This window comes from Pteropus alecto, unplaced genomic scaffold, assembly GCF_000325575.1.
Source record: "Pteropus alecto unplaced genomic scaffold, ASM32557v1 scaffold44, whole genome shotgun sequence".
Taxonomy (NCBI): Eukaryota; Metazoa; Chordata; class Mammalia; order Chiroptera; family Pteropodidae; genus Pteropus; species Pteropus alecto.
The window spans coordinates 6,346,922-6,374,258 of record NW_006436812.1 but is presented as its reverse complement, the minus strand read 5'-3'; the positions used below and the strand labels follow the sequence as shown (position 1 = coordinate 6,374,258).

Here is a 27,337-nt window from a genome sequence, read left to right as displayed (position 1 = left end):
CCCGCCGGCGCCCCAAGCCCCAAGCCGAGAGAGGACTGCTGCGGTCACTCGGCTCCCGCCTGCCTGAGGGCGCCGCCGCTGGGTGAGTGCCGCCCCCCTGCCCCTGCCTCACTACCCCTCCCGCATCACTGCCCGAGACCCTCCCATCCGCTCACGCCGGGGTCTCGCACAGATCTCTGTTATCCTTTCTGGGGGTCTCATTACGCTGCGCCCCAGGTACCGCGCCCCTCTCCTCCCGCGCGCCCTGTCTACTCATGCGCACGGTCTCCTCATACGCCCCTTGTGCATTCTCAGGGTTCGCTTACCGCCGCCCTGGGTCTTTGCCCTCCCCAATCCCGCAGCTGCATCCCCATCCACTCCCTCGCTTCCCTCGCCGTCGCCATCCGCTGGCCTTGGACCCGGTGTGCCAGGCACAGGGCAGAGGGCCCCAAGAAGACTGCCCACTTTGCCTCTCCCTGACCGACCTCCCCATGGTGTGTGGTGCAGCGGGGTTAGCCCTGGGGCAGCCAGGGGCTGGCGGGGGCTGGATGGCGCAGCTGGGGAAGGTTCACTCGAGGCTGTAGGTGTGGAGATCAGAACGCGAAGGGAGTAGGAGCCGCGGCGTACGCGGGGCACCTGCGGTCGCAGTGGGGTCTGTCGCTGGGCCGGAGGGGAAGCGGCCAGTGGAGGGAAGATTGCAGGCAGAGCGGGTGCTTCAGCTTGGACTAGGGAGGCTACAGGGTGCCGCCCCTGCCGGCTGGAAACAGAGCTTCCGACTCTCCTCGTGGCATCTGTGTTCTGGAGTCTTCCTGCCTCCTCTCCAAAAGGGAACACACATCCTGGAAGTCCACCTGTGTGCCATCTCCCCACCCAGGGACCAGAAAGGACCTCACCTACCCACCTGCCTGGCCCATTGTTCCTGTCCTGCCTGCTGGCCTGGGGTCCTTAGCAAGGGAGAGAGCCAGGAGCTTATGTTGCCCAAAGTTTGAGACAATTCTGGCTGCAGCTCAGCCTCTTCTGAAGAGAAGAGGTTCCTGGGGACACTTGGCCATTTGAGAAGAGGACAGGGGCCTCCGGGGAAGAAGGTGGTGGACAGCACCAATGACAATGATCTACCATTGGTTCCTGGTAAAATAATGACCTAGATTTCTGATAAAGTGTGCTGGGGGCAGAATGTGGTCCTGGAAACATCCTGCAGGGCATGCAGACCCCACGGAGGGGCTCCGCCAGCAGGCCTCCCTGTCAATGAACCCTGTGCCAGCCCACACCCACCTTAATGTCCCTCCCATGGGGAAGAGATCCCAGCCCTGACCACAGGCTGCCTTAGGACAAATGGAGCATGTCTGGGGAGGGCAGGAGTGGAGTTGCCATTGGCTGCCCTCCAGAGGGGAGGCAGGCTGCCATCAGCCTGCTCTCTACACAAGATGAAGCAGAGATTGGAGAGCTTGCCCTGGGGGAGGCAGGCCTAGGTCAGGGGCCCCAGATGGTGCTGGGGCTTTTCCTCTTAGCCAGGATGTCCCCACATTTGACATTTGTCCTGCCCCACATAGGTGGGGACAGCACCTGTGGATCTTCTGCCTCCCAGGTGAGGAGTGGGCCCAGAGATGAAACCTGGTGGTTTCCACAGCCTCGCCACACTGCAGCTGTCCCAATGGAGGATGCAGCTCCCTCCCATTGACTGCATGACAGGCTAGCCTGAAAAGGGATGGCGAGGTACAGGCTGAATCTCGCTGGGGCATGGATAGCTTGAGCACTGAGGTCGGTCTCTGTCTCCAGGCCCTTGGGAAAGCTCTGCCCCCTTCTCCAAGGAATCCTGGGCAGGTACCTTTCCTGATGTTGGGAAGGAGATACTGGGCCATTTGGGGCAGGTGAGTAGCAGCAATTATTGAACACCCACTGTGTGCCAGGCATTGTACGCAGCATCTTGCATACCTGAGCTTGTTTCATCTGTTCGGAGAGATTGCATTTTGTAGGAGTTGCCTGTCATAGGAAGTCAAGGCTCAGAGAAGTGGCATGATTTATCCAAGATCACTCAGCCAGTATGTGGGGGTAGGTTGGGGCAGGGGGTGAGGGGCTGGAGTCTTTTCTATGTGCCACATCAGTGGGTGGGTGGGCTCTTCCTGGTGGAGGCTCTGAGTCAGAAAGCCCCCAGCATTAGGTCATAGTCGGCTCTACAGTCCCCCTCCCCCATCGAATCCCCCACCCATAAGAGAAAGGGCCCTAGGGACAATTTTCCCATGAGTGTGTAATTTCTATGACTAAGAAGATTGCCACCTCCGAATAATGGCTCTTGCAGAATTATGTTCCAAGAGGCAGGCGCAATAATAGTGGCCTAATTTTGTTCTGCTCTGCTCTGAAGTCTAACTCAGGAGGTGGGGTGTTTGGGGGAGATGGCAGGGGGGCCCTGACAGTCTCTGCCTACTCTGGGTTCTGGGCAGCCTGGGTGCCTGGCAGGGGTCTCAGAGGAGCCCTGAGCAGCCAAAAGCTTTATGAAGACAAGATGCAGATCTGATTTAGAATCAAACGTGCATTCAGTCACACCATGCTCAGAACCCAGGCTCTGGGTTCATCTGAGCACCTCTCCCCTCATGGGCCAACAGAATACCTTCAGGGGGCTCCTTATTCCCCACCCTGCCCCTTGAGTCCCATGCAAAATGAGCCAAAAACCCTTTCTAAGGTATTTCTTTTAAAATGTGAGAAAGGGCCCCTCTGCACCAGGCATGGGGAGGCAAGACCAGCAGGCCTACCCCTGTTGCAGGAGTAGGCCTGCGAGTGGCCCTTCTCTGAGAGTCCCAGAGACCTTCCTCCCGGATAGACATACCTGGGAAGCGTGAGCTTCCTCAACACAGGAATACCCCTTCCGACTAAGGGGCTCCAGCTTTGTCTTGAAATGCAGTTGTCCCCAAACATCATACTTCAGCCTTTTTAAAATAGAGTTTTTGTTGCATATCTCACACCAGGTCACAACACACAGCAGGGGGCTCACTCTCGGGAGCACCAAATGCAGGGAAACACAGAAAATATCTCTTTCCCCTCCTGGTGAGGAATCCAGGTGACATTTTCTCCCACTGGCTCCTGTGGCTCCCATAGCTGAAGGAGCCTGTCCCCGTCCTCACTCCTTGTGGATTTCCTCTTGTCTCCCCACTGGCATTCTTTAGGATTTTCTTCTGTCCTTGATGCTCTGTAGGTCAACTCTGACACTATTTTATGTCTACGTTTATTCTGCTATTTTATTCTGCTCAGGACAGTTTTGCGCTTTTGAGCGGTGGGTGGGTGAACTCTTCCTGGTGGGGGCTCTGAGTCAGAAAGCCCCAGCATTAGCTCATAGTTGGCTCCACAGTCCCCCTCCACCATCGACTCCCCCACCCACAAGAGAAAGGGCCCTACGGACAATTTTCCCATGAGTGTGTAATTTCGATGACTAAGAAGATTGCCACCTCCGAATAATGGCTCTTGCAGAATTATGTTCCAAGAAGCAGGCGCAGTAATTGTGGTGAGTTAGTTCCACAGGTGCCCAGCCATCTTCTCTGAATAATGCGTCCGCACCCTCCTCCCAGTGCTCAGAGCCCACTGCATCCTCCTCTGCATCATGCGCTGAGGGACTCCTTAAGCCCCTCTTCCAATTTGTTGATTCTCTCTTCAGCTATACCAGACTGGAGTTGATTCTGACTTTTGTGAGTTTTTTTTTCAAAGGATGATTTTTCACACCAAGAGTTGTAATTTTCGAAAAATAGACACTTTGCTCATTTACTTCTTAAACAGAAGCCAAATTTATTTCATGGTATTTTTAGCTATGCCTTATTGAGGATCCTAAATACATCGAACATATCGTGGGCATGCTTGTTAAGTCATAATATTTTTATTTCACCTGAAATGAATCCATCGGGCTACCTTCCCATTGTTAATTTTCTAGGTCATGTTTCCTAGCGTGGGTTAGCCAAGTGAACTTGGAAATTCTGGTGTGTCCGCCCATCAGGAGCAGAGGGTTTCTTTCTGTCATTGTCATTGTCATTTATCCTGGGCTGCCTCACCACCACTTGTCTACCAGATTTCAATTGCCTCCCCCAACCCAGGACTGACAGCTGCTGGGCACATCCTCTGTTCTGAGGTGACTAAGGGGCACTGTGGGTCAACTGAGCAGGGCTCTAGGGGGCCACTGAGCTTAAGTGACCCTGACAAGGTCATCATGGCCCTTTCCAGCCTCTTTTAGGCCCTTGCCTGGGAGCCTCCAGGGGCACTTAGGCTTCCCGCTAAACCCCTATCCCCTGAGTAGTGGGGCCCCACCTATACCCCCTTTCTTCTTTCCCTCTTGTCAGTGGAGGTGTTTATTTTCTCTTGAGCATCACCATTTTTATGAACTATTTCAAACATAGAAAAGTACAAAAACTCTATAACAAATACACATGTGCCCATCACCTTGAACTACAAATGTTAATGTTTTCCTGTCTTTGCCTCAGCTCTTTCTCTACAAAACCCCATGCACAAAGCTAAAGTCTTTCCTTCCACGCACTCTCCCCATATTGTCCCGATTCACACTCCGTCTCCCAATGTCTGCTTCTCTCTCTTTCTCTCCCTCCACACACACGTGCACGCGCGTGTACACGCATTTTCTCCTGGCCTGTGGCACGGGCTATAATTAGCTGTGATTATTCAGTCCATTTTGTGTTCCCTATTTACTACGTGTGTGGAGTTCCTCGTTGCCTGTTCTTGCACTGTGCCTTCTGCCTGGGACTCGAGACATATTGTCATTGCTGTGGAGGTGATGGACCCCGCCACAGAGCCCGTGTCAGAAGGGTGTTCCTCAAAGCTGCAATTACAGCACATCATGCAGCAGGTGGGCTGGCTGGCAGCTGCGGGGAGCAGGGAAACCAACTCCTCTTGGCCATATGGCCAGCGCCCTGCCTCTTACCAGGGGACGGTGTTCCCGGGAGCCAGGTGGACACTGGCAATGCCTCTGCAGCCTGAGGTCTGGCACTTCGGCCACGTAGAAGGCCTGGCACCCTCCTGATGGTTCCAGGAGGTCAACCAGAGTCTGGTTTTGGGGTCACCCAGGAGAGCAGGGCTTGGTGGGCATTGCTGCTCTTCCAGCTGGCATCAACTGGTTGTGAGGGGCCCAGTCTCAGCCTCCTAATCACTCTCCCTGTCCCTTTCCACCTGTCCTGAGGTTCCTTGGGGAGGTGACCCCTGCTGTCCTCAGTCCCTTACCTGTGAGGTCAGGGTAGTGATGTCACAGTGAGATGGTGTTGACCTCAGACTCGAGGACGCCCCTCACACTCACAATCAACCGATGCCAGCTGGAAATGCAATAACGCCCACTGAGCCCTGCTCTCCTGGGCGACCCCAAAGCCGAACTCTGGGTGACCTCCCGAAACCATCAGGAGGGTGCCAGGCCTTCCACGTGGCCAAGGAGCCAGATCTCAGGCTGCAGAGGTTTTGCCAGTGTCCACCTGGCTCCCGGGAACGCCGTCCCCTGGTGAGAGGCATCTGTGTCACCCTGACAGAGCCTTGGCCATGTGACCAAGAGGAGTTGGTTTCCCTGCCCCCCACAGCTGCCAGCCAGCCCACCTGCTGCTGCATGTGGGCCAAGGAAATGACCTGGGAAACAGCTGCATGATGTGCTGTCATTGCAGCTTTGAGGGACACATTACTGGCCTGGGCTCTGGGGCGGGATCCATCACCTCCACAGCAATGACAGCATTTCTTAATCCTGGGGCAGTAGGGGGTGTAGGGATGGTCAGGTGTCTGGAAGCCACCGTGGTATCAACAGACGTCTCGATGTCTCGACTCACAGCAGCTGTCCCTCTGTTCCTTCCTTTCTGGGCTTGTTTTCCAAACAATTTGTCTAATGTGATTTCTAGCCTAGTCGAACATGAGTGATCATGTTTACCCTGCGACGTGGGGTAATCCTGTGCCTCCTGGGGCAGGCGGGGCCCAAGGGAGGAAGTGCCTGGCCATGCGATTAATCGCCCGCATCCTCCCTTCTCCTCTTGCAGAGAGGACAGGCCCTGCCCTGAGATGGAGACTCTGTTCTCCACTTCCACATCAGTGGGCTGGAACACCTCCTTGGTGGCCGCCGGTGCAGGCGGCGAGAACGGGACGATGGCAGGGCCGGTGCCCTCCCCAGGGGCCCGAGCCGTCGTGGTGCCAGTGCTCTACCTGCTGGTGTGCTCGGTGGGGCTGGGCGGCAACACGCTGGTCATCTACGTGGTGCTGCGCCACGCCAAGATGAAGACGGTCACCAACATCTACATCCTCAACCTGGCCGTGGCCGACGTGCTCCTCATGCTGGGGCTGCCCTTCCTGGCCACACAGAACGCTGTCTCCTACTGGCCCTTTGGCCCTGTGCTGTGTCGCCTGGTTATGACATTGGACGGCATCAACCAGTTCACAAGCATCTTCTGCCTGACGGTCATGAGCGTGGACCGCTACCTGGCTGTTGTCCACCCCATCCGCTCCTCGCGGTGGCGTCGCCCACGGGTGGCCAAGCTGGCCAGTGCTGCGGTCTGGGCCTTCTCGCTGCTCATGTCTCTGCCACTGGTGGTCTTCGCAGACATCCAGGAGGGCTGGGACACCTGCAACCTCAGCTGGCCAGAGCCCGTGGGCCTATGGGGCGCCATCTTCATCATCTACACGTCTGTGCTAGGCTTCTTTGGGCCGCTGCTGGTCATCTGTCTGTGCTACCTGCTCATTGTGGTGAAGGTGAAGGCGTCAGGTGTGCGCGTGGGCTCCACGCGGCGGCGCTCGGAGCGCAAGGTGACGCGCATGGTGGTCGTGGTGGTGCTGGTGTTCGTGGGCTGCTGGCTGCCCTTCTTCATCATCAACATCGTCAACCTGGCCGTCGTCCTGCCAGAGGAGCCTGCCGCCGCCGGTGCCTACTTCTTCGTGGTCATCCTGTCCTATGCCAACAGCTGTGCCAACCCTGTGCTCTACGGCTTCCTCTCTGACAACTTCCGCCAGAGCTTCCGGAAGGTTCTGTGCTTCCGCAAGGGCTATGGCACCGAGGATGTGGATGCCACGGAGCCACGGCTCGACAAGAGCAGCCGACCGCAGCAGGCCACACTGGCTGCACGCAGCTCTGAGGTCAACGGGCTCATGCAGACCAGCAGGTTGTGAGAGTCACAGGTGGGCAGCACCTGGTGGGCCCTGCCCCTGCCTGGTCTAAATTTCCTGCCGGCCCAAGCCCTCCCCCAAGACATGGGGGCCTACTGAAGTGCCCCCCAGCAGCCTGGATGCTTTCCATGGTGTGAGGACAGCTTGTGCCAGCCTCCCAGGCCAGGGGAGCTAGTGTGAGCTGGTGACCACCACCAGCCCAGCCTCCACCCTCTCATCACCTGTGCTCCTCCTCAGGTCAGCCCCGTGTCACCCGGTCAGCATCGATTCACCTGGTCAGCGCCAAGTGCTACTTTGTGAAATTAAAGACAATGTGCTACACTCTGGCCTGGGTCTCCACACTCCCTCTACCTTTTGGGATCTAGGAGTTGTTGACTTTGGAGGTGGCAGGTGTGAGGGACAAAGCTGCAAATGCCCCCAGGGCAGAGGAGACTCCAGCTGCCTGCCCACCCTCTGCTGTTGCATCTCCCTTCCTGTTGGCCCCTGTCCCCTGGTGGGGGGAACAAGGAATGGAGACCAATGATTTCACAGTGGGAGTGGGTGCGGAACACAACAAGCACAGAGAGAGAGCGAGAGGCTGAGGTTTGGGGTGGAGAGTCGGCCCCCAGGCTTCTGAGTAGGTAGAGGGCCACAGGTGTCCAAAGGGGCCCAGTGCAGGGGGCCTGGGGCACCGGGAGTGGTTGTCTTGGGGAGGGGGCAGGTGAGTACATGGGAACCTACAGCCATCTCTTCTGCTTTCAGCAGGGGCTCTGGCCTGGAGAGGGAGGGGTTCAGAAGCAGAAGAGGAGAAATAGTCAGACAGCCGTTGGGGGAGTGGCCTCTCAGTACAAATAGCAGCCGCTTGGAAAGGCTGTGTGGGTGGATGTAAATGCCAGCAAATGCCAGGCCCGTGAGGAATTCTTCGTCCCCCAGACTAGAGTGGTTCCATCCACCCCCTAGAAATGTCGGCAACTTCTGCAGCCCCAGACCCACAATGGGGTCCCAGAGAAGATGCCTACTCAAGCCTTGCTGGGGTTCTGGGTGCCATGGGCCTCTATTCGAGGCTGGAAGGAGAAGGACCAGAGTGCAGGGACTCACTGGACCTGCAGGCACCCTGTCTGGGACAGCCCTGACCAGTGCCACCTTGTTGGAGCTTCCTTCCTCTGTCAGCCCAGAGCGGGACCCCAGCCCTCAGAAGGGCACAGGGAGCAGGGGGAGCCATGCTGGGCAGCGGAAAGGATGCTCAGCGCTGCCTGGGCCTTGGCACCAACCCCGGACAGAGGCCAAGCCCTGGAAACCCAAAGACATAATGAGGGCGCTAGTGTTTGACAACAGCTCTCCTGAATAAATTAGAGAATAAATGTTTGCCGCTTTCCCAAAGCAAATATTGTCTCTGGAGCCGATCGAAGTCGGTGCAAATCAGAGTGGATAGGAGGCAGCGGGATGTGGGTGGGCAAACACCCAGCTGGAAGTGGTCAGCAGGCACTTAGATGATAACTCAGTGCAAGGTGCAAACAATCGGAATTAAAAGAATTGATGGGCATTTGCCTTGGGGCTGGGTGGGGGTGGCCCGGGCTCACTTCTGGGAGGGTTGGGATCAGGATTTGGCCTCAAGGATACAGGGGTCAGCTCCTTCAATGGCTAGTGGGTGCGGACAGTGGGAGGCTGATTTGGGGCTGTCCCTGGGTATGTGGAAACCCGGCTGCCTCCAGGGCCCCAGACTGACTCTCTGCCACTCCTGGTCTCAGTTCCACGGGGTGGAGGTGGCTCCTCCATGTGGGGCGCACAGAGCCTGGCACTGGAGCTGCTGGCCAAACCCACCACCACCCTGCCCTAGGGACTAGCTTCTGGAGAGGGTGCCCCAGGAGAAATTCAGGCCCATCCAACTTGTTGCCCCCACCCCATAGTCAGGACTCCCCTGGATCTGAATGCAAAGTATGTCCTCTCAGAATGGCTTTGGGAGCAAGCAGATGGCTCAGAAATCTCTGCCTGGATCAATTTCTCCCAATTGATTTAATAGTGGTGCCAGCTGAGAGAGTATATTGTGGGGAGTACAGACACCAGCGGCACCCTAATCTGTTCCTGACAGAGAGGGGTGTGCGTGTGTGCATATGCATGTGTAAGTGTGTGTGAGTATGTGTGTGTAGGGCACCTGGGGTCTGATGGATCCAGTAGGTAGAGGAGCCTATGGAATCTTCCAGGGGACTCTGACCAGCCCTACCACAGGCTGGCCTGGAGCTGGGGAGAAGCTTGGCTAGTGTGAACAATCCCTGACACTCCAGGAGAGTGTTGGCCACCGAGCAGGAGGGAACAATGACCCACCCTCAGGGCCTAGGGGTAGAGCAGGAGTGACCCAGGAGGACCATGCGTCCTAGGAGCCAGTGGACCTGGCAAGGTAGGCCAAGGGACATAGCCCGGCCAAGCCGCTGCTCTCCTGCACCCAACACAGGGTAGGGACAGCTGTGGGGACCACAGAGCCACTGCACTGCTTGCAGGTCCTGGTCCCAGCCCCGAGTGGGGAAGGGATAGCACAGAACTCATACACTCTAGGGGTGGTGACCTGTTTTATGAGCTCTCTCTCCACATCGATGGGTTTTATTGGCTGGCAGGCTCCAGTGGCTTCCACAGTGACCTTGCTCAGGAAATCCGGCCCCTGGGGACAAGATGAAGCTGCCTCTGGGATGGGGCACATAGACAGAAGGGGTCTGTTTGTCTGGCAGGGCAGGAGGCCTGTGGTGTGACTGTAGTGCAGCCCCCACAGGCAGAGCAGTTGCTGCATCCCCAGCATGAAGGAAACTGAGGCCGGCCCGCCCTGGGGCTGAGCAAGGCTATGCTCCCAGCCCAACCCCCATCAGCAGGAGATAAGCTGGGATGCCCTGGGTGGCGTCCTGAGGAGGGGTCAGGAAGGCTCGCCGCTCCCCCACCCCACCGCATCAGCTATCCTGGGGCTAGATGGATGGACACCTGGTAGACACAAGGAAGGACTTCCCACAGGAACCTGAGGCCTGAACAGAGATGTCCTTTGGGGGCGACAGGGAGACTGAATGATAGGAAGACTAGGATCTTTGCTGATGACTTATCAGCCCCTGCAGAACCTTCCAGAACTCTGCAGAACGCTGAATCTTAGGGCTGGGTGGAGATGAGGGCCTGGAGAGACCCTCATCTCATTCATGATCCCTCTTCCACTGTGGCTGGCTGGGGTCCCCAAGCCTCACTCTGCTGCTTCCCCTCTGTTGAGGCCAAGGTCACTGACCTGTCCTGTATAGATTAGCTGATGCCATCCTGGCTCCTGAGGGCTGGTCCGGCTACCACAACCCAGAAGGGTGTTGAATAAATAACTGAGCGTCATTGAGGGATGGGGGCTCTGCCCAGGTGGGGCCTTACCTTGAAGGTGACTGCCCAGCTGGGGCTCTGCCCAGGTGGGGCCTTACCTTGAAGGTCCTAAGGCACCTGAGGGGCCTGAGGGACATCGTCCTCCCTGCTCATCCCTGTCCTGGGGCTCTCAGCCCCCTCCAGGCCCCTTGCTCCTCCCTGTGCGAGGCCCACCTTCTCTGTCCTGAAGATGGCATTGCAGCTATGCATTTGCCAGATTTGTGCCAATGGGGTGGGGTACGGGGGCACCATCTGGTCTGGGCACCTGGGTATGTCCCAGTGTTGAGCCACTGGGCGGGGGTCAGGTGCTCTGCCTGAGCAAACCTCCCTCCCCTGGCCCCTGCTTCAGGAAAGGGCAATGAGGCCCTGTCTCTGAGGATCTCTTCCCTGATGTTTGCACACACAGGCAAGGGCTAGGGGAGCGGTATGGAGTGATTGTTAGTGGGGTCAGGGTTTCTTTGGGGATGATGAGACTGTTCTAGAAAAGGCGATGGTTGCACAACATTGTGAAAGTGCTAAATGTCACTGAACTGTTCTCTTTAAAATGATAAATTTTATGTTATATGAATCTCACCTAAGTTTTAAAAATGGATGTTTTATTGGGATTCCACTAAACAGATCAACTAATATGGATAAACTGACTCCCTGACCGGATCCCATCTCTCAGGCGAAGGTCCTTGTATTCAGTGATTTTCCAGCTTTCTTCTCATGACCCACGCATGTTCGTCCCTGATTACAGCCGAGTCACACAGCGGGGGCTTCCCCTTCGCTACTCTGATTGGGATCAATTCCCTTCTTCTAAGTGGGCAGGGCGGCAGTGGGCCTCATTAATTTTTGTGTCTTCAGCCTCTTACCGAGGGTGACCTTTATCGCTTTGCAGAGAGGGTGACTGCCTCATCCTGTTCCCCACCCTGCCTCCACCCCCCAGTTCTTAGTCATTTTTAAAAATAAATAAGCCTGAAGGGTGTGTGGGAGAATGCCTTCTTGTCCTGGACCTACCAGCAGTGTCCCCTGGCATGTCCCCCAGCTTGCACTGAGGCTCTCAGTGGGGGTCTTAGCCACACTCAGAGCATGTCCCATCGGCCCCTGGTTCTCTGAGGACGTAGTGGCCTTTGTACTGGAGGTTGTCAGACACCCTTCTTGGCCTGACCTGCTCTGCCCTCCTGGGTCAGCAGCTGGGGCAGGGCCTTTCCCTCGAGGCTTGGCCTGGTTGCCTTCGTATCTCCCTGTCCAAGCCAAGTGGATGGCCGGATTCATGCCTTGAGGTTAAAAGAGGTGGAGTGGGTGCCAGATCTGCAGACTATCCCTGCTTAGGGCGGCTGCCACTCCCCACCTGCATTCTAGGCCTCATCACTGCTGCTCTGGGGGCCCTGACAGAGGCCCTTAGCACACAGCAGGCTGGAAAGAATGCAGGCTTGGTTTGAAGCTGGCAGACAGAGGTTTCCCTCCTCCCCCCTCCTGGCCAGGCTGGCCAGAAGCACACAGGGAGCCTAGGGGTAGAAAGGGAGTCCAGGACCTGGGGAGACAGAGGGTGGCTGGGATCCTTCCAATCCCCCCACTGACCCCCATTTCTGTTCAGTCATCTACTGCAGAACCCTCTCTACCACTTCGGCCCCTTTCAGCACTTGTTCTTGATGCATCTGCAGGTTGCCAAGCACCCGGGGCATGTCTGGCTCTCCCAGCTATAAAAAGACACAGGCCAAAGGGCCAAAGTTCAGCTTGAGGCTCCACCCAACTCAGTGTCCTGGGGCCCCTCCCAGCCCCACTCCTGTATCTGGTGTATCCTGTATGTGGCTTTTCCAGCCCAGGACACCCTATCCCGAGTCCTTGGCCATAACAACGCTCCCCCCTCCTCCCCGCCAGAGTCCTGCTGCTGCCTGCCATGTACCATAGTGGGGGCTTGTCCAGCCTTCGCATTCTTGGGGGGCAGGTATCCGTTTTAGGTCTCCTGAGGAGTTAAGTCTCAGGGCACAGACCCATGCCTGTCCTGACCTTCTTGTCTGTAGCTTTTTCAGGCCAGGGTTCTGTTTCATCTGAACTCAGGACATAGTATGGGGGTCCAGGGCTGGTGCTGGGGTTTGGAGTCAAGGCCTGGCCAAGATCTGAGCACAGGGACCCATAGTCCCTGGGTTTCAGCTTCCTGTAGATCCTGCACATAGGGCATGAGGGTCTTATACGTAGGACCCCAGGAGCCCCTGCCCTCCTCTCCCAGTGCTGGCCTGAGATGGCAGCCCAGAAGGGCAGACCCTCACAGCCCTCGTGGGCCAGGCCATGGGTGGGAAGCTGTGGGTGGACACGCATGGGGCAGGGTCCATAGTGTGCCCATCAATGTGCCCTCTGCTCAGGAGGCTGCAGGCCTGGGCAGCTGGCAGGGAGCCCATCTCCTGCAGATAGGCCCTGCATGGACAACAAAAGGGGCCCCCTCTTCTCACTCCTCCTCTGTCCAGGCCACACTTAGATGGGATAGTCCAGTCTATGGGGATGCCAGCTCCCAGCACCACACACGCTTGGGAGTTCTGTAGACCCCTGCAGGCCTCAGTTTCTTCATCTGTCCAGGCCTTTGTGACCAGGTTCCCTCCCTCGGCCCTCAGCCTTAGAATGAATGTGGAACTACTCGGTCAACCTCAGCTCAGGGTTTCCTGAGCTCCATGGTGGTGGGGAGGGCCATCGTGTTCCTGATTCGTCCCCTCCCCCAGCACAAGGATGAGGGGGTGAAATGGATGAAGAGGTTTCCATCCCCTTTCCACCGCCCCCATCAGCTGACTATCTGAGGAAGGATCCTCAGCCCCAGAGTCAGGCAAATGTGGAGCTCATCTCACAATGGGCTGGGGTCCTGGTGGGAGGGGCAGAAGGAGAGGAGGACCAGCCAGGTCTGAGTGCTCTTTGGGCCCTGGGCCCCAAAGGTGGATGAGGACTGAAGGAGGCTTATGCCTGTCTAGCACCCATGAGGCCCCTGGTGGGCAGTCTGCTCCTCAGGAGAGAGGGGCCTGGGGCTGCCAGCAGCCACTAACTACCACCTCCCGAGCCCAAGTTGGTGGCCTATGGCCTCTCCCTCTATGAGGCCTCCTACATCTTTTGCTCAGCTGGCCAGCCTGCAGCTTCACATGGCTCAGGACCTCAGCCAGCTTGCCAGGCTCTAGTGATTCCAGACTCTGCTCCTGCCAGGGCCCGAATGCCTCATTGCCCCAGAATCCTTGCTCAGGAGAGAGCAGCCATGGAAGCAGATGCTAGGGGAGGCCCCAGGGAAGAGGTGGCAGTGATGGGGCCAGAGAGACTAGGCAGAAGCTTCTGGAGTGGCTGGAAGACATGCGGCAAGAAGGGAAGAGACTCAGAGTGGACTTTAGGGTAGGGCAGCCTGATGGCTCCAACCCATGGGGCGGACTGAGGCCTCTTGTGGAGTGAGCGTGGCCAAGCTCCACTTACGCCCTTGCCTGCAGGGACTGGGTATGGCCCACTGACTTCTCCGTCACTGCCAGGCCCCAATTTCAGCCACATCTAAGTGTGAGGTGACACAATGGGGGTGTGGGGCTCCCCTGGGCTCTGATGCACAGTAAGATATAGTATTCCTCCACCACCCAGCCCATTCCAGACAGATGAGAGGACACTGGGAACCCCGGAAAATCAGCCCATCAGAACTGGACTGCGTGTCCATCCCAGGACATGACTCTCATCCCTACCCCATTTGTACCCCTGGAATTTAGCAAATTTTCTGCTAGAATCAGCTCTGAGAGGGCCAGCAAATGCATTTGACCCCTGGCCTCCCCTGTATCCAGCCCAACACCCAGTAGGTACTTTGCAAATAACTCTACAGCCCTTTATTAGCAGAATAATCGCTCAACCAGGAGGAAAACTCCATCACGCGCAGAGGTGCTCCGCCTCCCCCCGCTGCCCCTGCCAGCATGCCCATGCCTATGGTCTTCATCCCAAATTTCTTGTGTGAACATTCGGTCTGTGCCAGTCCCCATCAGGGCAGGCTCCAAGTCCGTCTCGTTCCTGCCACACCTCTGGCACTCAGCTCAGCATCTGCACACAAGTCGGTGCTCAATCACTACATATTGTCAGTACTCAAGCACTGCTGGCATCCATCCTCAGCTGTGAGGGTAAGTTTGGGCTGGGGGTGTCTGGGGAGTGAGTGCCAATGAAGGGTTGGGCGTGACGTGGGGGCTTCTCTGCAGCAGTTAGAGCTCGGTGGTTGGCTTGACCAGGTGGCCACTGAAGGTGATGTAGAGGTCCCCATGTTCTCCATAAATGGCATTATCGCGGTCACGCTGAAACATGCGCACCCAGACAGTGTCACCAGCAGCCAGCGGCAGTAGCAGGCTCTGGGTCTGCATGACGCTGCGCTCACTGGGCTGTGCATACAGCACGGCTGTGGCCTGCTTGTTGCACATGATGTGCAGGTAGGTCTCCTTGTAATTCCAGGTATGCACCGTGAGGCTCAGGAAGTACACACCGGGCACAGCACAGAAGAAGTGGCCAGAGGCCAGGTCGAAGGCGCTATCCAGGTTCACCAACTCCGTGTCGAAGGGCATGGCCTGAAAGGCATCAGCGCTGTGCAGCCCCTCACGCCTGCCCACAGAGAATGCAGCGTAGGCACGCTGGCATGGAGCACCTGGTGGCCCCACCTGTCCCTTCTGGCCCTTGCGGCCCTGGAGGCCCCGGAAGCCTGGTGGGCCCTCTTTTCCGCTCCTACCAGAGCGACCTCTGACCCCTGCCTCTCCCTTCTCACCTGCAGGGGAGCAAGCAGATGCCTCTGGTCAAGGCTTGGGATCCACTTGCTGGCCATGTGGCCTTGCCAGTGACCTCACCTCCCCAAACCTCAGTTTCTTTGTCTGTAAGGCAGGTGCTAACCCGCCCCTCACACAGGGCAATGAACCACAACCCAAAGTTGTGGTTGTTCTGGGGCCTGTGCAGATTGTCATGTCGGGACCAGCAGGACAGTGGGAATGACTGGGGTCCAGGCAGTTGCCAAAGGAAAGGTCCGAACTGGGCTTTGAAGGACGAGGGGACCGGGAAGTTGGTACCCAAATCCAACCTTCATGAGGCTGCTTTCTAGTCCCCCAGGGTGAGGCCTTCTTGAACTCATCCTCTCTTGTCTTCTCACAAGGGGTACCCAGGCTTCCCTTCCCTACTTTCTGTGGGAGCTGGGCCTGGGAGGGTCACTGCAGAGCAGGTGAGCAGGATTAAAGGGAGGCTCAAGTCCTGCTCTCTTCACTGCCCCGTCTCCAGGCCACTTTGCTTCCTGCTTGAGAGGGTGGCTGGGGGGCAGATGGCCTTGACAAAGCTGTCAGGGGCAAAGAGTCACAACTCTGAGTGTCCCATCCAGGCCCCATGTACCTTCCCAGAGCTATTCTGACTAAATCAAGGCCTCGGGGCTTTGACCTGCTCTCCTGTTCCCTTCTCCCTATTCAGGGGACAAGTTGGGACCACACCTCTCCATGACACTCACCTTTGAGGATTGAGATGTCGATGGTGGGCCGAATGCGGGGCAGCTGCACCCACTCCTCCCCATCATTTTCAGGGGCATATGAACCAGGGGCAGCCGGGGGCCAGGCTGGGTGGCAGCAGTGCACGCACTGTCGCCGCGGCAGCCCCAGGCTGGGCCAGGTTCCTGCAGGCAGCACCAAGAGAAGCAGGAGGGCAGAGGCTGCCATCTGGGCCAGAGCCTAGAAGATGGGAAGAGGAGGGGAGGACATCTGAGCAGGAGATGCCCTTCTGAGCTCCAGACTTCACAGCAGGCAGCTCTGCCCCTTTGTCTGGGGAGACGGAAGATGGGACCATGGGACCGTATAGAATACACAGCTGGGGTCCTTTGAGGTGCTGTAGTGGGCAGGGCCAGAGCCTCATCCGGAACCAGACAGAGTGCCTGACACACCCCTCTGTGATATTCAGCCCCTGCCCCTGACTAAGGATCCCCATCCCTGAACCTGGATGTGCCCTCAGAATCCTCCTCGACCACTAATCCAAGGGGCCCGCACAGGAGACAATTCACACCTGCCCTCCCAGAGCCTCCAGCAAGAGTGGCTGAGGCAGCCCCGCTCCATCTAGGCTTCTTTTCGGGGGCTGTTCCCTCTGTGGGCTCCTACCCCTCCTGGGGTTTTAGCTCTGGGCTGTAGCAGGCACCCTAACTGCCTAGAGTCAGGGAGTCCTGGACCCTAAAGCCCTCATGGCTGGGGACCCCACACCTGGCAGATGCAGGGGTAGCTGCCATGGCCAAGGGGACTCTGAATCAACCCTCTAAGTCCCCCACCCTCCTGTGGCCAGGCAGAACCCTTGGGGAGGGGCAGCTTTGAAGAGTAGTGCCGCGCCCCATAAGGCTGGGCCTGGATCCCAGGTTGGGTGGGGCCTTTGTGAGACAGTTTCTGCCTGCTGCTTAGCTGGGCAGAGGGCGGACACCAGGAGACCTGAGATCCCGGGAGAGGGAGGGAGAGCAACTTAAGAGGCTACCCATGTGAACCCCTCCCACCCCGATGCGGAAAGGATGATCTTCAACCCTCGCTAGTCCTAGGCCTCCTGCGTCCACACCCCCTCCCTGCATGATACTTGGCCCATCTATTCTAGGTCGAGGCACCACTTCTTGGTTCAACCAGAAGCTGCTGGGGGCTCCTGGGTGAGCCCTGCATGCACGTGGGCGTCAGTTTCCCCTGGCGAGTGGTCTCCCCAGAGCTGCATCCAGGAGGCTCAGCCAGGGCTGGTCTCCTGTAAGGGCAAGCATGTGAAGTTGGGGTTCTTACTCTGCCCTGTAGCCCAACTTTGCTGAACAAAGACCCAGGCCCCCTTCTCCAGGGAGCCCTCTGGGACTGCAGTCCAGGGCAAGGTTCTTCCTCTTGCATGGTGGGTCTGAGACCCACTCCTAGGCTGAGCTTCCCTGGCAGATGGGAACCCTTCTCTCTACCCCACCCCCAAAGTCCAGCAGACCCTGAGTCCCCCTGCCCCCAGCCTCACTGGACCTTGCAAGACCTTCCTGGCCTCCTCCCATGGAGGGATCTGACAGGAGTGGGAGTCTCCCAGGGATCCCATTCACTAGGCAGGCCGGTGCAGCTGGAGTCCCCACCCCATCCCACTGGAGGTCTGGGGTCCTAGGCATCCTGGCTACCTGGCCTGCCCAGAAGACAGTCTGGGCTGAAGCCTCCCTCCTGCTGGGGTCTAAGGATAGCACAGACCCCTGCAAGCCCAGCCTGCTCAGGGGGGCTATGAAGACCACCCCACCGCACCCCGATCCCTGTTACCATTTCACAGTCGAGCGCTGCTGCCTGTCTGGACGTCTCCAGCATCACTGCCCCAGCAGCCTGTGAAAGAGCCCTTTCATGCCTGCCCCAGGCGCCCACGGCTTCCTCTGGGCCATCCAAGACCAACAGGCCTCAGGCCAGCTTCAGAGCTCCCGGCAGGAGGATCACAGGGCCCTGCTGTCCGCTTCCAGCCTGCCCTCCACTGCCGGCCTGCCCTTCACTCACCACCTGCCAAAGGGTCTGCATAACCTTGCCGTGTAGGCTCCACAGTTCTTCTGCCAGACCTATGCCGTGGTATGACCCTGGGGACCTGGAACTTCTGGGACTGGTGAGTTGTGGGATGGTGCCATGGGCCTCCTCCATCTGGGGTACAGTGACTTGGGTGGGGAATTGGGGAGGCTGGGAGGAGACTGGTCAGGGGCTGGAGGCCAAAGTGGCGGGGGGAGGGGGGCAGACCATGGCCACCGTGCCTGTGACCGGCCCACCTGGTAACTGTGACACCTCCTGTTTCTGACTGGGAAGTGAGGACTGGGGCTGGTGGACGAAACCCAGGAGAGCAGCGTCTGGCCAGGCCCGTGGTGTCTGCTCCCTCATCCCCTGTGACCTCTCAGGTCATGGTGCCCAGCAGAGCAAGAAGCTTGCTGTAATACCCTGTTGGGGGTACCTCTTGACATCATCTCAGGCTTCCAGTGGATAAGGGTTGTGTCCCCATTATGCCCACCAGCGGGAATGACTCATAGGGCCCCCCTCCCAGGCAGTAGCAGGCAGGGGCTTTGCCCACTGTGAGCCTAAAGCTGAGCCCACATCAGGGTCTGTCTTCATCCCTGTTCTGGGTCTGGAAAGCTGGGCACTGGGCCTAGGGGAAGAACCTGGCGCCTTTGCCTCTGGACCTGGGAACATGCAATTTCTGGGAAACATACCCACACACACCAAGCCAGGCCACTTGTGGGGGAGGCATCAGCCATGGCCTGGGGAACAGGCAGGCTGTGGGCAGCTGGTGCTGGCTCACCCATTTCTGCTATTCCAGGCCCAGCCACAGGTCTGGTTCTCTTCCTAGCTCCCCCACACCAGCTCTCCTCACTGATAACCAGAGAGGGATAGGATAGGATAAGGAGAGAAGACTGAGGTGGCCCTGCCTGTGGCGGGGGGCTTCTTGTGCCAGGCTAAGGGTGAGTGGAGCTGGTAGAAACTGTGGGCAGGGGCTATGCCAGCTGGAGCCAGTTCCCAGACTGGCCCCATCTCCCAGAGATGACAGCTCACACTCCAGCAGGCCCAGCGGCACCCTTAGGGGATAGCTGTCTTCGCCCCTGGTTGGCGAGTGGCACAGACAGAGGGGATGTGAAAAGACCTGAGATCCTGAGCCCTGACTCACTGTCCTGCAGCCCCTGCAGCCCCCATGCCTTGTGATTTGGCTCTGAGACAGTGGGCAGCTTGGCAGGCGACATTCAGGGTGGTGAGCAGCCTAGGCCCCTGCCTCTCACCACCACATCCTAGCTGAGCTGGTGGACCCAGGGAAGGCCAGGGGCTCCTCTCTGCCACCCCATTATTGCTTCTGGGGCTCCCAGAAAAAGGCAGACAGACACCCGAGCTCTGCTACTCTCTGTATCTGAGCCTTGATTTCCCACCTGTAAATGGGCACCGATGGGCTCAGAATGGTGGGAGTATCCCCTCTGCTAGATGGACATGGGTGAAGCACAGCCAGGGGGGCACGCTGCAGGCTTCACCATGCTGCAGGCCTGGTGTCCCTCCCCGTGCCTCCTGCTGTCCACTCCCTATTGCCAGCAGGCAGAGCAGCCCTCCAAAAGAGATGGGCATTCACTGAGCATCCCCTTGGGGGAGGGAACAGTATGTTAAATGTGCCTTGCATTTAAGTTGCCTCTGGGAACTGAGCTGGGGTACGATGCTGGCGTGGGCCGGAAGGCAGGGCTCTGAGCAGAGGTGGTCAGCAAACACCAAGGGTGACTCAGCAGGTGGCAGGAGAACGAGGCTCCTGGACAGAAATAGCCATCGCTTGGACATGCCGCCTGGTATCTCCGTGACGACGGGAGCATGGCTGAGCCTCGTGGCCCCACAGGGTCAGCCACCCACCCTTGCAGGGACCAAATCCCTGCTGATGGCAACTGGCCATCCTGGGCCTGCCAGAGAAGCTAATGCTCCTTTGAGCCTCGGGGTATTTGATGTGTGGCCTGGACTCACCGCTCAGCTCCAGAGTCTGGTCATTGGTCTCTACAATTGTGGCCATCAGAGAACTATAGACAATGAAGCCCAGCCAGGCGGTCCCCTAGGACCATGCCCACCGCCCTCCCTGCTTAGTACCATTACCAAGCTTTAGAGATAATAAGCTTTGCACAGCCCCTCTCACTTAGCTCCTATCAGCTTCCGCTCTCTAGGGGGCCTGGATGAGGAGACCCTTAGCACCAATGGGAACACTGCCTCTGCTGTGGGGCAATGATAGAGGTCTGAGTGGCAGGAGTGCTCACAGCAGGAGTTATTATCTCCCAGTCCTAATGGACATGTCCCTGGGAGTCCTGTAGATGAGCTGCTGCTGGGGAAGGAACAGCAGCCAGGAGTTCATCTGTGGCGGGGTACGGGGGCATAGCGAGAGGGGCCTCACTGCCACCTGCCCCTCCACAAAAGTGCCTGGTCCTCCCTGGGGACTGCATTTCTGCCCGAGATGTGGGCGCAGGGTGCAGAGTGGTATGGCATCAGGTGGGCAGCAGGGGCTCTGTGGTCTCCACCAACCCACACATTTGACTCACTCACTGGCTAAGGAGGGGGCTAACGAGAAGACTGCCCCTGTGAAGGTGGCCAAGGTGTCTGGGTGTGGAGGCCCTCCCTAACCTGGACTCCTCCACCCCAGTTCAGGGCCTGCCCTCCAAGGTGCCCACCCTGTGCCAAGTGGGAGTGGCAGAGAGAGGTCCCATGGGTTTCCCAGGTGGTCACTACCCCCAGGCATGGGCTGGTGCCCTGAAGGGGCATTGAGGTGCTGCATGGATGCCCGCAGCCCCCAGGGCCAAGTCCCTTAGGGGAGAGCCAGCCGGGCCAGCAGTGTGTTCTGACACCTCTGCCCCAGGTTCACTTCCCACTAATGAGAGGAGAGCCAGCCAGCCAGCCTCGCCTTGGCAGTGTCCAGGGCACATGGAAGAAAAAAAGCACGTTATCACTGTGGTGATCGGAGGCTATGATGACTGGTGTGGCTTCTGTAGGATGGGAGGTGATACTTCTTCTAAAGTATTCTGCAGGTGACCCAGGTGGACAGAGAAACCCGTCTGTGCCTTGGGTGTGGGAGAGGGGCTTGGAGCCGGGGAGGGGCTGGAACTCCAATGGTCTGCTTGAGCCATGAGGTGGGGCTTCTACCATCCTTGACTGACCCCTCTCCCCTGGTGGTAACTGGGAGCACACTGAGCAGGAAGAACTGCCCTTGCAAATGCTCTGAGCCCTCGCCTCCCAGGGGCTAAAACAATAGGGTCCATAGGCAAAGCCCAATTACCCAGGCAGTGGCATCTAGACTCCATCCTGAGCACAATGCCACGAGTGTAAAACTAACAGGCTCTTTACTTGAGGGTTGGAGGACGGGACCCTGCCTGAGTCTGGCCAAGGCCAGCAGGCCTGCCCCGTTGTGGTGCTAGCCCGGGTCACTGGTAGCCAGCCAGCTGGAGGATGGTGGGGTATCGGGCACGGTGGGTCATGCACTTCTGGCGGTCGATGAAGAGGCTATTGGTTTTGACGGCGATGTCCTTCTCCAGGCTCATGCGTGTGTCTTCCAGGTTGCGCAGTGACTGCTCTGCTTCTAGAAGCTTATCCTTCAGTGCAGCAAGGGACATGTTCAGCTCTTCCACCTCATTCACCAGCCTGGGGGATTTGGAGGAGGGAGGTGTAAGCTGAGTTGTCATGAGAACACTGACTGAGCTTTTGGGTTGGGAGGGGTGAGGCTGGAGATTCAAAGGATGAGAACCCTGGTGAGGGGTCCCAGCCAAGATGCTCAGCCATAAATGGACCCCAAAGTTCCCAAAGGGAAGCCCACCAACAGAGCTGGAGTGGGCTGGGGCCAGGGCTCCACTCAAGGCCCAAGGGCTCCCCAGTTCTATCTACTCTTGGCATTTGAAAGCAGGATAGAGTGAGGCCCCAATTTTCCCAAATGAATCAAGGGACAGGGAAGGAGGAATGCCAAGGTGGGCTTAGTTCTGCTCACAACGGCAGCTGAGCACTCGGTAAGTTAGAAAAACAAAAACCATGATCCCACCAGTGGCTTCAGCCCAGGACATGAGTCCACCATGACATTAGAGGTATAGACAGCTTCATGATGCCGGTGGACTCAGACCCCCAAATTCCTCACGGGGAAGGCTGTACAGCATGAGTTGAAGTGGGAAGTGCCCTACTGTCCTTGGCACTTGAAGCCCTGACACTCAGTGCTCCCCAAAGCCTGTCCCATTGGATGGGAATGGGGAAGTGCAAATGCCTGCTTGTGTGAGCTGCTTCTAGAAGCTTATCCTTCTAGAAGCACCAGCATGAGGTCCTGGTGTCTTCTCAACACATTTTCAGGGTGCTGTGTATAGTGGGGGTTGTTCATGGGGGTCCCAGAGGCTGAAGGAGGCCTGGAGGCAGGTGGACAGCACCTGGGTGGGGGGGAGGGCCAGCACCTGGCGGGGGCAGTCACCTGGCCTACCCCAGGTTCGTACCTGAACTGGGCGGTATCTCGGCACAGCTCCACGTTGGGCCGGTGTGAGCGCTGATACAGGCGAGTCTGAGCTACCTTCAGAGGCACCTCCTTGTCCTTGATGGCCTGCTTCAACGCTGCCACATTATGCTCCTGGTCCGTGATCTCACGAAGCGTCTGCACACAGGACAGTCCCCATGGGCCCCGGGAAACGCAGGCCGCCAGGATGGGCCTGGCCTCCTCCCTGAGCCCTGGGCCTATGTCCAGCGAGCAGTCTGTCTGCTGGCTCTGGAGGAAGCATGGAGGCAAGGAGGACGTGCGCGGCTACCTTGGCCCTTCCAAAGGCACCCAGGCGGCTGGGGTGAAACAGCACGCCGGTTGTCCTGCAGCTCTGGTCTGAAAGCCCTCCAGTCCTGGTGGTCACTAGCCCCCAACCCTGGCCAAGAACGGGCGAGACTTGGAGGCAGCAAAGGCCACCCTGAGAGCTGGGAGTCAGAGCCCTGCCAGGCCTGAACTACCTCCTCCCACCTTCCCTCTTGCTCACACCTGACAGCCCCCCAGATCAGTGCCAATAGACCAGGGTGGCAATGCCAGTAGACCACTTCCAATGTCACCTGGATTTTCACGGGTTAAACGAGGGTCCAGGGAGAAGTGGGGGCCCTGCCTTTGGGGTCCTTCAGGATGAGAGAGGAAGAAAAGGGGGAGGAGCAAGGCCAGGTAGTGACCAGGGCATAGTGGCGACAGGAGGGGGAGTGAGGGGTCACAGGGGCCTGGTCTCTCTTTAGTTATGGGTTCCGAGACCCCAAGATCGGACTGGGAGTGCTTGGATGTGTCCTGGGCGAAGCTTCTGCGAGCCCGAACCCACCTTCTGCAGGTGATGCCCCAGTTTGTGACGTGCATCCTCCAGCTCCTCACAGCGGCGCCCGAAGGCCAGGTTCACGGCGTCACACTGCAGCCGCAGGTCCTCGGCAGTGTCTCGCAGGATGCAGTCAATGAGCCCCCTCAGGTTGACCGAGGCCAGGCGCTCCCGCTCTGCGCGGTGCAGGTTCTCCTGTGTGAACTTGGCCCACGACTCGGGCGTGGAGGCGCTGCGGGTGGGCAGCGGGCCAGCACCGCGGTCGGTGGGGGCACCTGCCAACGGCTCCTGTTCCCACCAGGCCTTCCCCGCGCCCCCGCACCCTCGTGTCCTCGGCGCCCCAGCACAAACAACCACCCCTATAGGCTCCAGAGCCGCCTCGCGACCCCGCACCCCTTACGTCCCCCGTATCTCCTGCGACCATTACCCCAGCTCTGCACCGCGCCCTTCAGCGCCGCCTGGAGCTTCACTGTGTCTCCTGCGCCGCCCAGGGCTGCGCTACGATGGGCGAGGGCCTAGCGCCCCTATCGGCCGCGTGTGGAACTGCAGGTCAGTCCGCGTCTGGTGCCCTTGCCCTCTGCTTGCGGGGATCCCCCATCCCTGGGTCCTGTCGCCCTGTGCAGCCCCCCGCCGCTCTGGTGAACTGTGTGGGGCTGACACTTGGACAGGGGTCCTAATCGCTGCCCATCACTAGGAGCAGAGAGCTGCAGGAGGGCGGGCCATCGGTGGTGAGGGCCTCAGAGGCCAGTGGGGCTGTAGAGGACCCTCAGCAGAGAGACCAGCAGCCCCAGCAGGACCTGGGGAGAGGGAGCTGTGAGGGCAAGGGCTGGGAACGGGGGAGTGCTGGGACAGTGTGTTTGCGGGCAGGATCCCTTGGTGAGGCTGGGGGGGCCCACCTCTCCTCGAACTTGGTGGAGTGCGGGTGGAACTGCACCTCGGTGCTCTGGTTGTGGTAGCGGGCGCAGGTCTCATCGATGTTGTAGGCCTCCACCTTGTCAGACCAGTCCATCTCACACCTCTCCTTGTGCTCTCGGTTCATCCTGGGGGCAGCAGACAGGGCCTGCATTCGCACAGAGGGTGGTGGGGAGCTGGGCCCGCCAGGGTGTTGGGCAGATCAAACCCCAGCAGCAGGCATATTTCATCTGCCCAGCATCGGGTGCCCCGGATGTCCAGGCCCACCAAGCCAGCATTGTCCAGGAGCAGCTTTCCCTCCCCCCACCCTGATGCGGTGGACACCCAGGTCCCCCAGGCCATGCAGGAATCTGCTACCTCCCACTACCACCTGGTACTCTGGCTTATGTTCCTTGCTATGACCTAGGGCAAGCCCCCTAACCCTGAGCCTCAGGGCCTGGTCACCCTGACTTTCTGCCAAAAGCCAGGTTGAGTGGTGCGCACACGGGTTATCCCATGGCCTGGAAACCCACCGAATCTGGGACACGGCCTGCATGATAGTCCTTTTCAGCAGCTCCTGAATGTTCCGGATGAGCTCGGCCTCCTGGGGGAGAAGACCCCATCCTTGGTGAGACTCTGATGGTGGGGCTCCTGTGGGCCCGCAGTCAGCCCCTTAAACACCCAGAAGGAACTGAGATTTGGGGAGACACCCGGAGATGTTGGAGGCTCAGCTGGCACTTGACCCCTACCTAGGGGGCGATGGGCCTTGTTACCTTGGTCTCTTTCCTGGAAAATGGGGCATGAGCCCTGCTTCTCCTTGTCAGGTTTATTCTGGGCTTTTGAACATTCTGTTCAGTGCGGTGCATGGGGTCTTTTCCTCTGAGGGCTTTTACTGGACTTCTGAGAGGAGGGTCATCCAGCGGCAGCTCTCACTTGTCTGGCACCCAGCACCCCCTGATTTCTGGAGGCTGTCCCCGTAGCCTGTCCAGGGCACTGAGGGCTCCAGCCTGCCCACTGGCCCGTGGACAGCCAGGCCAACAGCCTTCTGAATGGGGTTGCCCCTTGGGGCCGTGGGCACAGAGAGGCCTTTTCCACAGAGAATGCAGGGGGTTCCCCACCTTTCTTTGTGCTACCTCGACAGCTTCGTTTTCTGTGTACAAATAACCGTTTCCCCTGATTTGAATTTTCACCCCCAATCAGGCACTAAACATACATGTGTCCAGGTCTGTCTCTTGGTCTGTGTCTCCATCTGTGCAGCACAATAGTAGTTCATGCACTTCTGGGCAAGGGGTCTTGGCTCAGGGCAGAGGGGCTATACCCCAAGGGTGGGCAGGAGGGAGAGGTGAGGGACTCAAGCTTCTGGCCTGATCTTGGAGACGGGTGCAGGGGATGCCTTGAGCCCCTGGCTGGGCTGCCTGTTTCCCCAAATCTCTCATGCATGCCTATGGCTTGCAGCCTGTTCATAGGTGAGGTTCCCAAGCTCTGAGAGGTTTGGGAACTCTGCACTACCAGTATCAGGGGCCTAGACTGAGTAGCCCCCCTGATCTTTATGGGACTACCCCAGGACAGGTCCTTCCAGGTTTGGATTGGAGGCTCCTTGTGGGATGAATGTGGCCTCCACCCCATTCTCATCCTATCCACACCGTACTACTGGCCTGTGCCTGGATTTTCACCACAGGTTTCCAGCGGAGTTGCTATGGTGGGCTCAGCCTCTGGGAGCTCAGGGTCAGGCTTAATTTGCATGATCAGGTGACCTGAGGGGCTACCCAGAGAGTACTAGAACTTGAAGTGACCAAGGGACCACCCAGTGAGTGCAGGTGCCACCAGGACCTAACCAAGAAGGGCTTCCTGGCCCTGCACATACCCCCAGACCTCAAGCGCTGCCCCTGGGATTCAGCTCAGGTTCCTCCCCATGCCCGGGGTGTGCGTGGAGGGGTGTTAGGGCTTGTGGGGTGTACTGGCTGGGCCTTTCCCTGCCTCAGTGGCCTCTTACTGTCTCATCCTCAGGCAAACATCTCCAACACACATCCCAATTGTAAATCCTGTCATGGCCTGTGCCCTGCTTCACCCCCAATGTGAACCATAATGTGGGGTGGGGGGACAGTGCAGGGGCCCTAGACATGCAGTTGGAACCAGTGGACAAGCCCCAAGGTTTAGGTCCAGCCCCCATATGTGCTTGAGCCCACATGCTGCCCCCAGGCTATGGTGCCCTTAACCCAGCATGCTGTACAGCGACAGCGCCTCCCCATTGAGTGACCCTGCCACCAGCCTGAGGCTGCCTCAGCATCTAGGACCCAAGATTCAGTTCTGGCCCTTGATCTACAAACAGCCAGCTTCTCTGCCTGTGTGTGCAGAGGGGCATGGGCACAAAAGCCTCTGCCAACCCATGTCATGGGGTCACACTGTGTCTACCCTTGGGCCCCTGTGTAGGTCATGCTCCCTGCAGAAACTTAAGGGTGGCCCAGGTCTGCCAGCCCCTGGGAGCCAAATGGGCCCACACCTTCAGCAGCTCCATCTCCACGTAGTCACGCACGAGGTCAGGGTGCTGGCGGCGCTCTCGGCACTGAAGGTTGTCACTGGCGATGGAGAAGGGCACGGCTGTGGCATCCAGGGCACGTTCTATTCGCTGCTTCTGGGCCAGCAGCAGGTCAGTCTCAGCACCCAGCTCGCCCACCTCATGCTGCAGCTCTGACTTCCAGCAGTGCATGTCCTGCAGGCGCTCGCCCACCTTCCGGGTCGAGTCCGCTTGGGTTCTCTGTGCCAGTGCCTCTGTCTCAGCGGCCAGCTGCCGGCTCTCATGGCGCTGCCGCTCCGAGTGATCACGGTCGGCAAAGGCCTGGTGGTAGCGAGCATAGCAGTTCTGGAACCATTCATCCACCAGGTACTTGGCCGTGCGGAAACCGCTGGTGGCCAGGCCTGAGGACGTGTAGGCACCCGTGTTGCGGGCCACATCGTACAGCTTGGGGGGCAGCTCGCATGCGGGTATTGTCTGTGGGGCAGGCTGCTTGGTCAGGAGCACGTCTGTCTGTGCCATGGTGCCACCAGCCCAGGTACAGGTTGGTGGGTGGGGCACTTGCCACAGTCAGCAGGGCAGCTCTGGCCACTCTGTCCCCAGAGCAGAACGTCTCCTGGTCTCCTAGTGACAGGTATAGGCCAAACCCTCTTGTTGCTGGGCAACAGGAACCCCTCCCTCAGTGGCTTTCTTAAAGGGCCAGGCAGGCCTCAACCCTACCCATCATGGGCTGTGTCTGGCTAGAGGAGGCA

General features: G+C 58.5%; 3 protein-coding genes across 3 annotated transcripts; 1 reads left to right on the top strand and 2 right to left on the bottom strand.

Moving 5' to 3' along the window:
- The first annotated feature begins 5,994 nt into the window (after window positions 1-5,994).
- SSTR5 (somatostatin receptor 5) lies at window positions 5,995-7,092 on the top strand. Its single transcript, XM_006913993.1, has one exon. It carries the CDS (start codon window positions 5,995-5,997, stop codon window positions 7,090-7,092), a length of 1,098 nt encoding a protein of 365 aa, XP_006914055.1.
- Window positions 7,093-14,618: 7,526 nt separating this feature from the next.
- C1QTNF8 (C1q and TNF related 8) lies at window positions 14,619-16,094 on the bottom strand. The gene is made up of 2 exons (XM_006914209.1): window positions 15,890-16,094; window positions 14,619-15,169 (listed from the first exon to the last, which is right to left on the bottom strand). The coding sequence occupies exons 1-2, from the start codon at window positions 16,092-16,094 to the stop codon at window positions 14,619-14,621; spliced, it is 756 nt and encodes a 251-aa protein (XP_006914271.1).
- A 5,210-nt stretch (window positions 16,095-21,304) lies between these two features.
- On the bottom strand, window positions 21,305-27,107 carry TEKT4 (tektin 4). Its single transcript, XM_006913992.1, has 6 exons — window positions 26,574-27,107; window positions 24,607-24,677; window positions 24,079-24,222; window positions 23,192-23,414; window positions 22,349-22,503; window positions 21,305-21,521 (listed from the first exon to the last, which is right to left on the bottom strand). Exons 1-6 carry the CDS (start codon window positions 27,105-27,107, stop codon window positions 21,305-21,307), a joined length of 1,344 nt encoding a protein of 447 aa, XP_006914054.1.
- Between the last annotated feature and the right edge of the window lie 230 nt (window positions 27,108-27,337).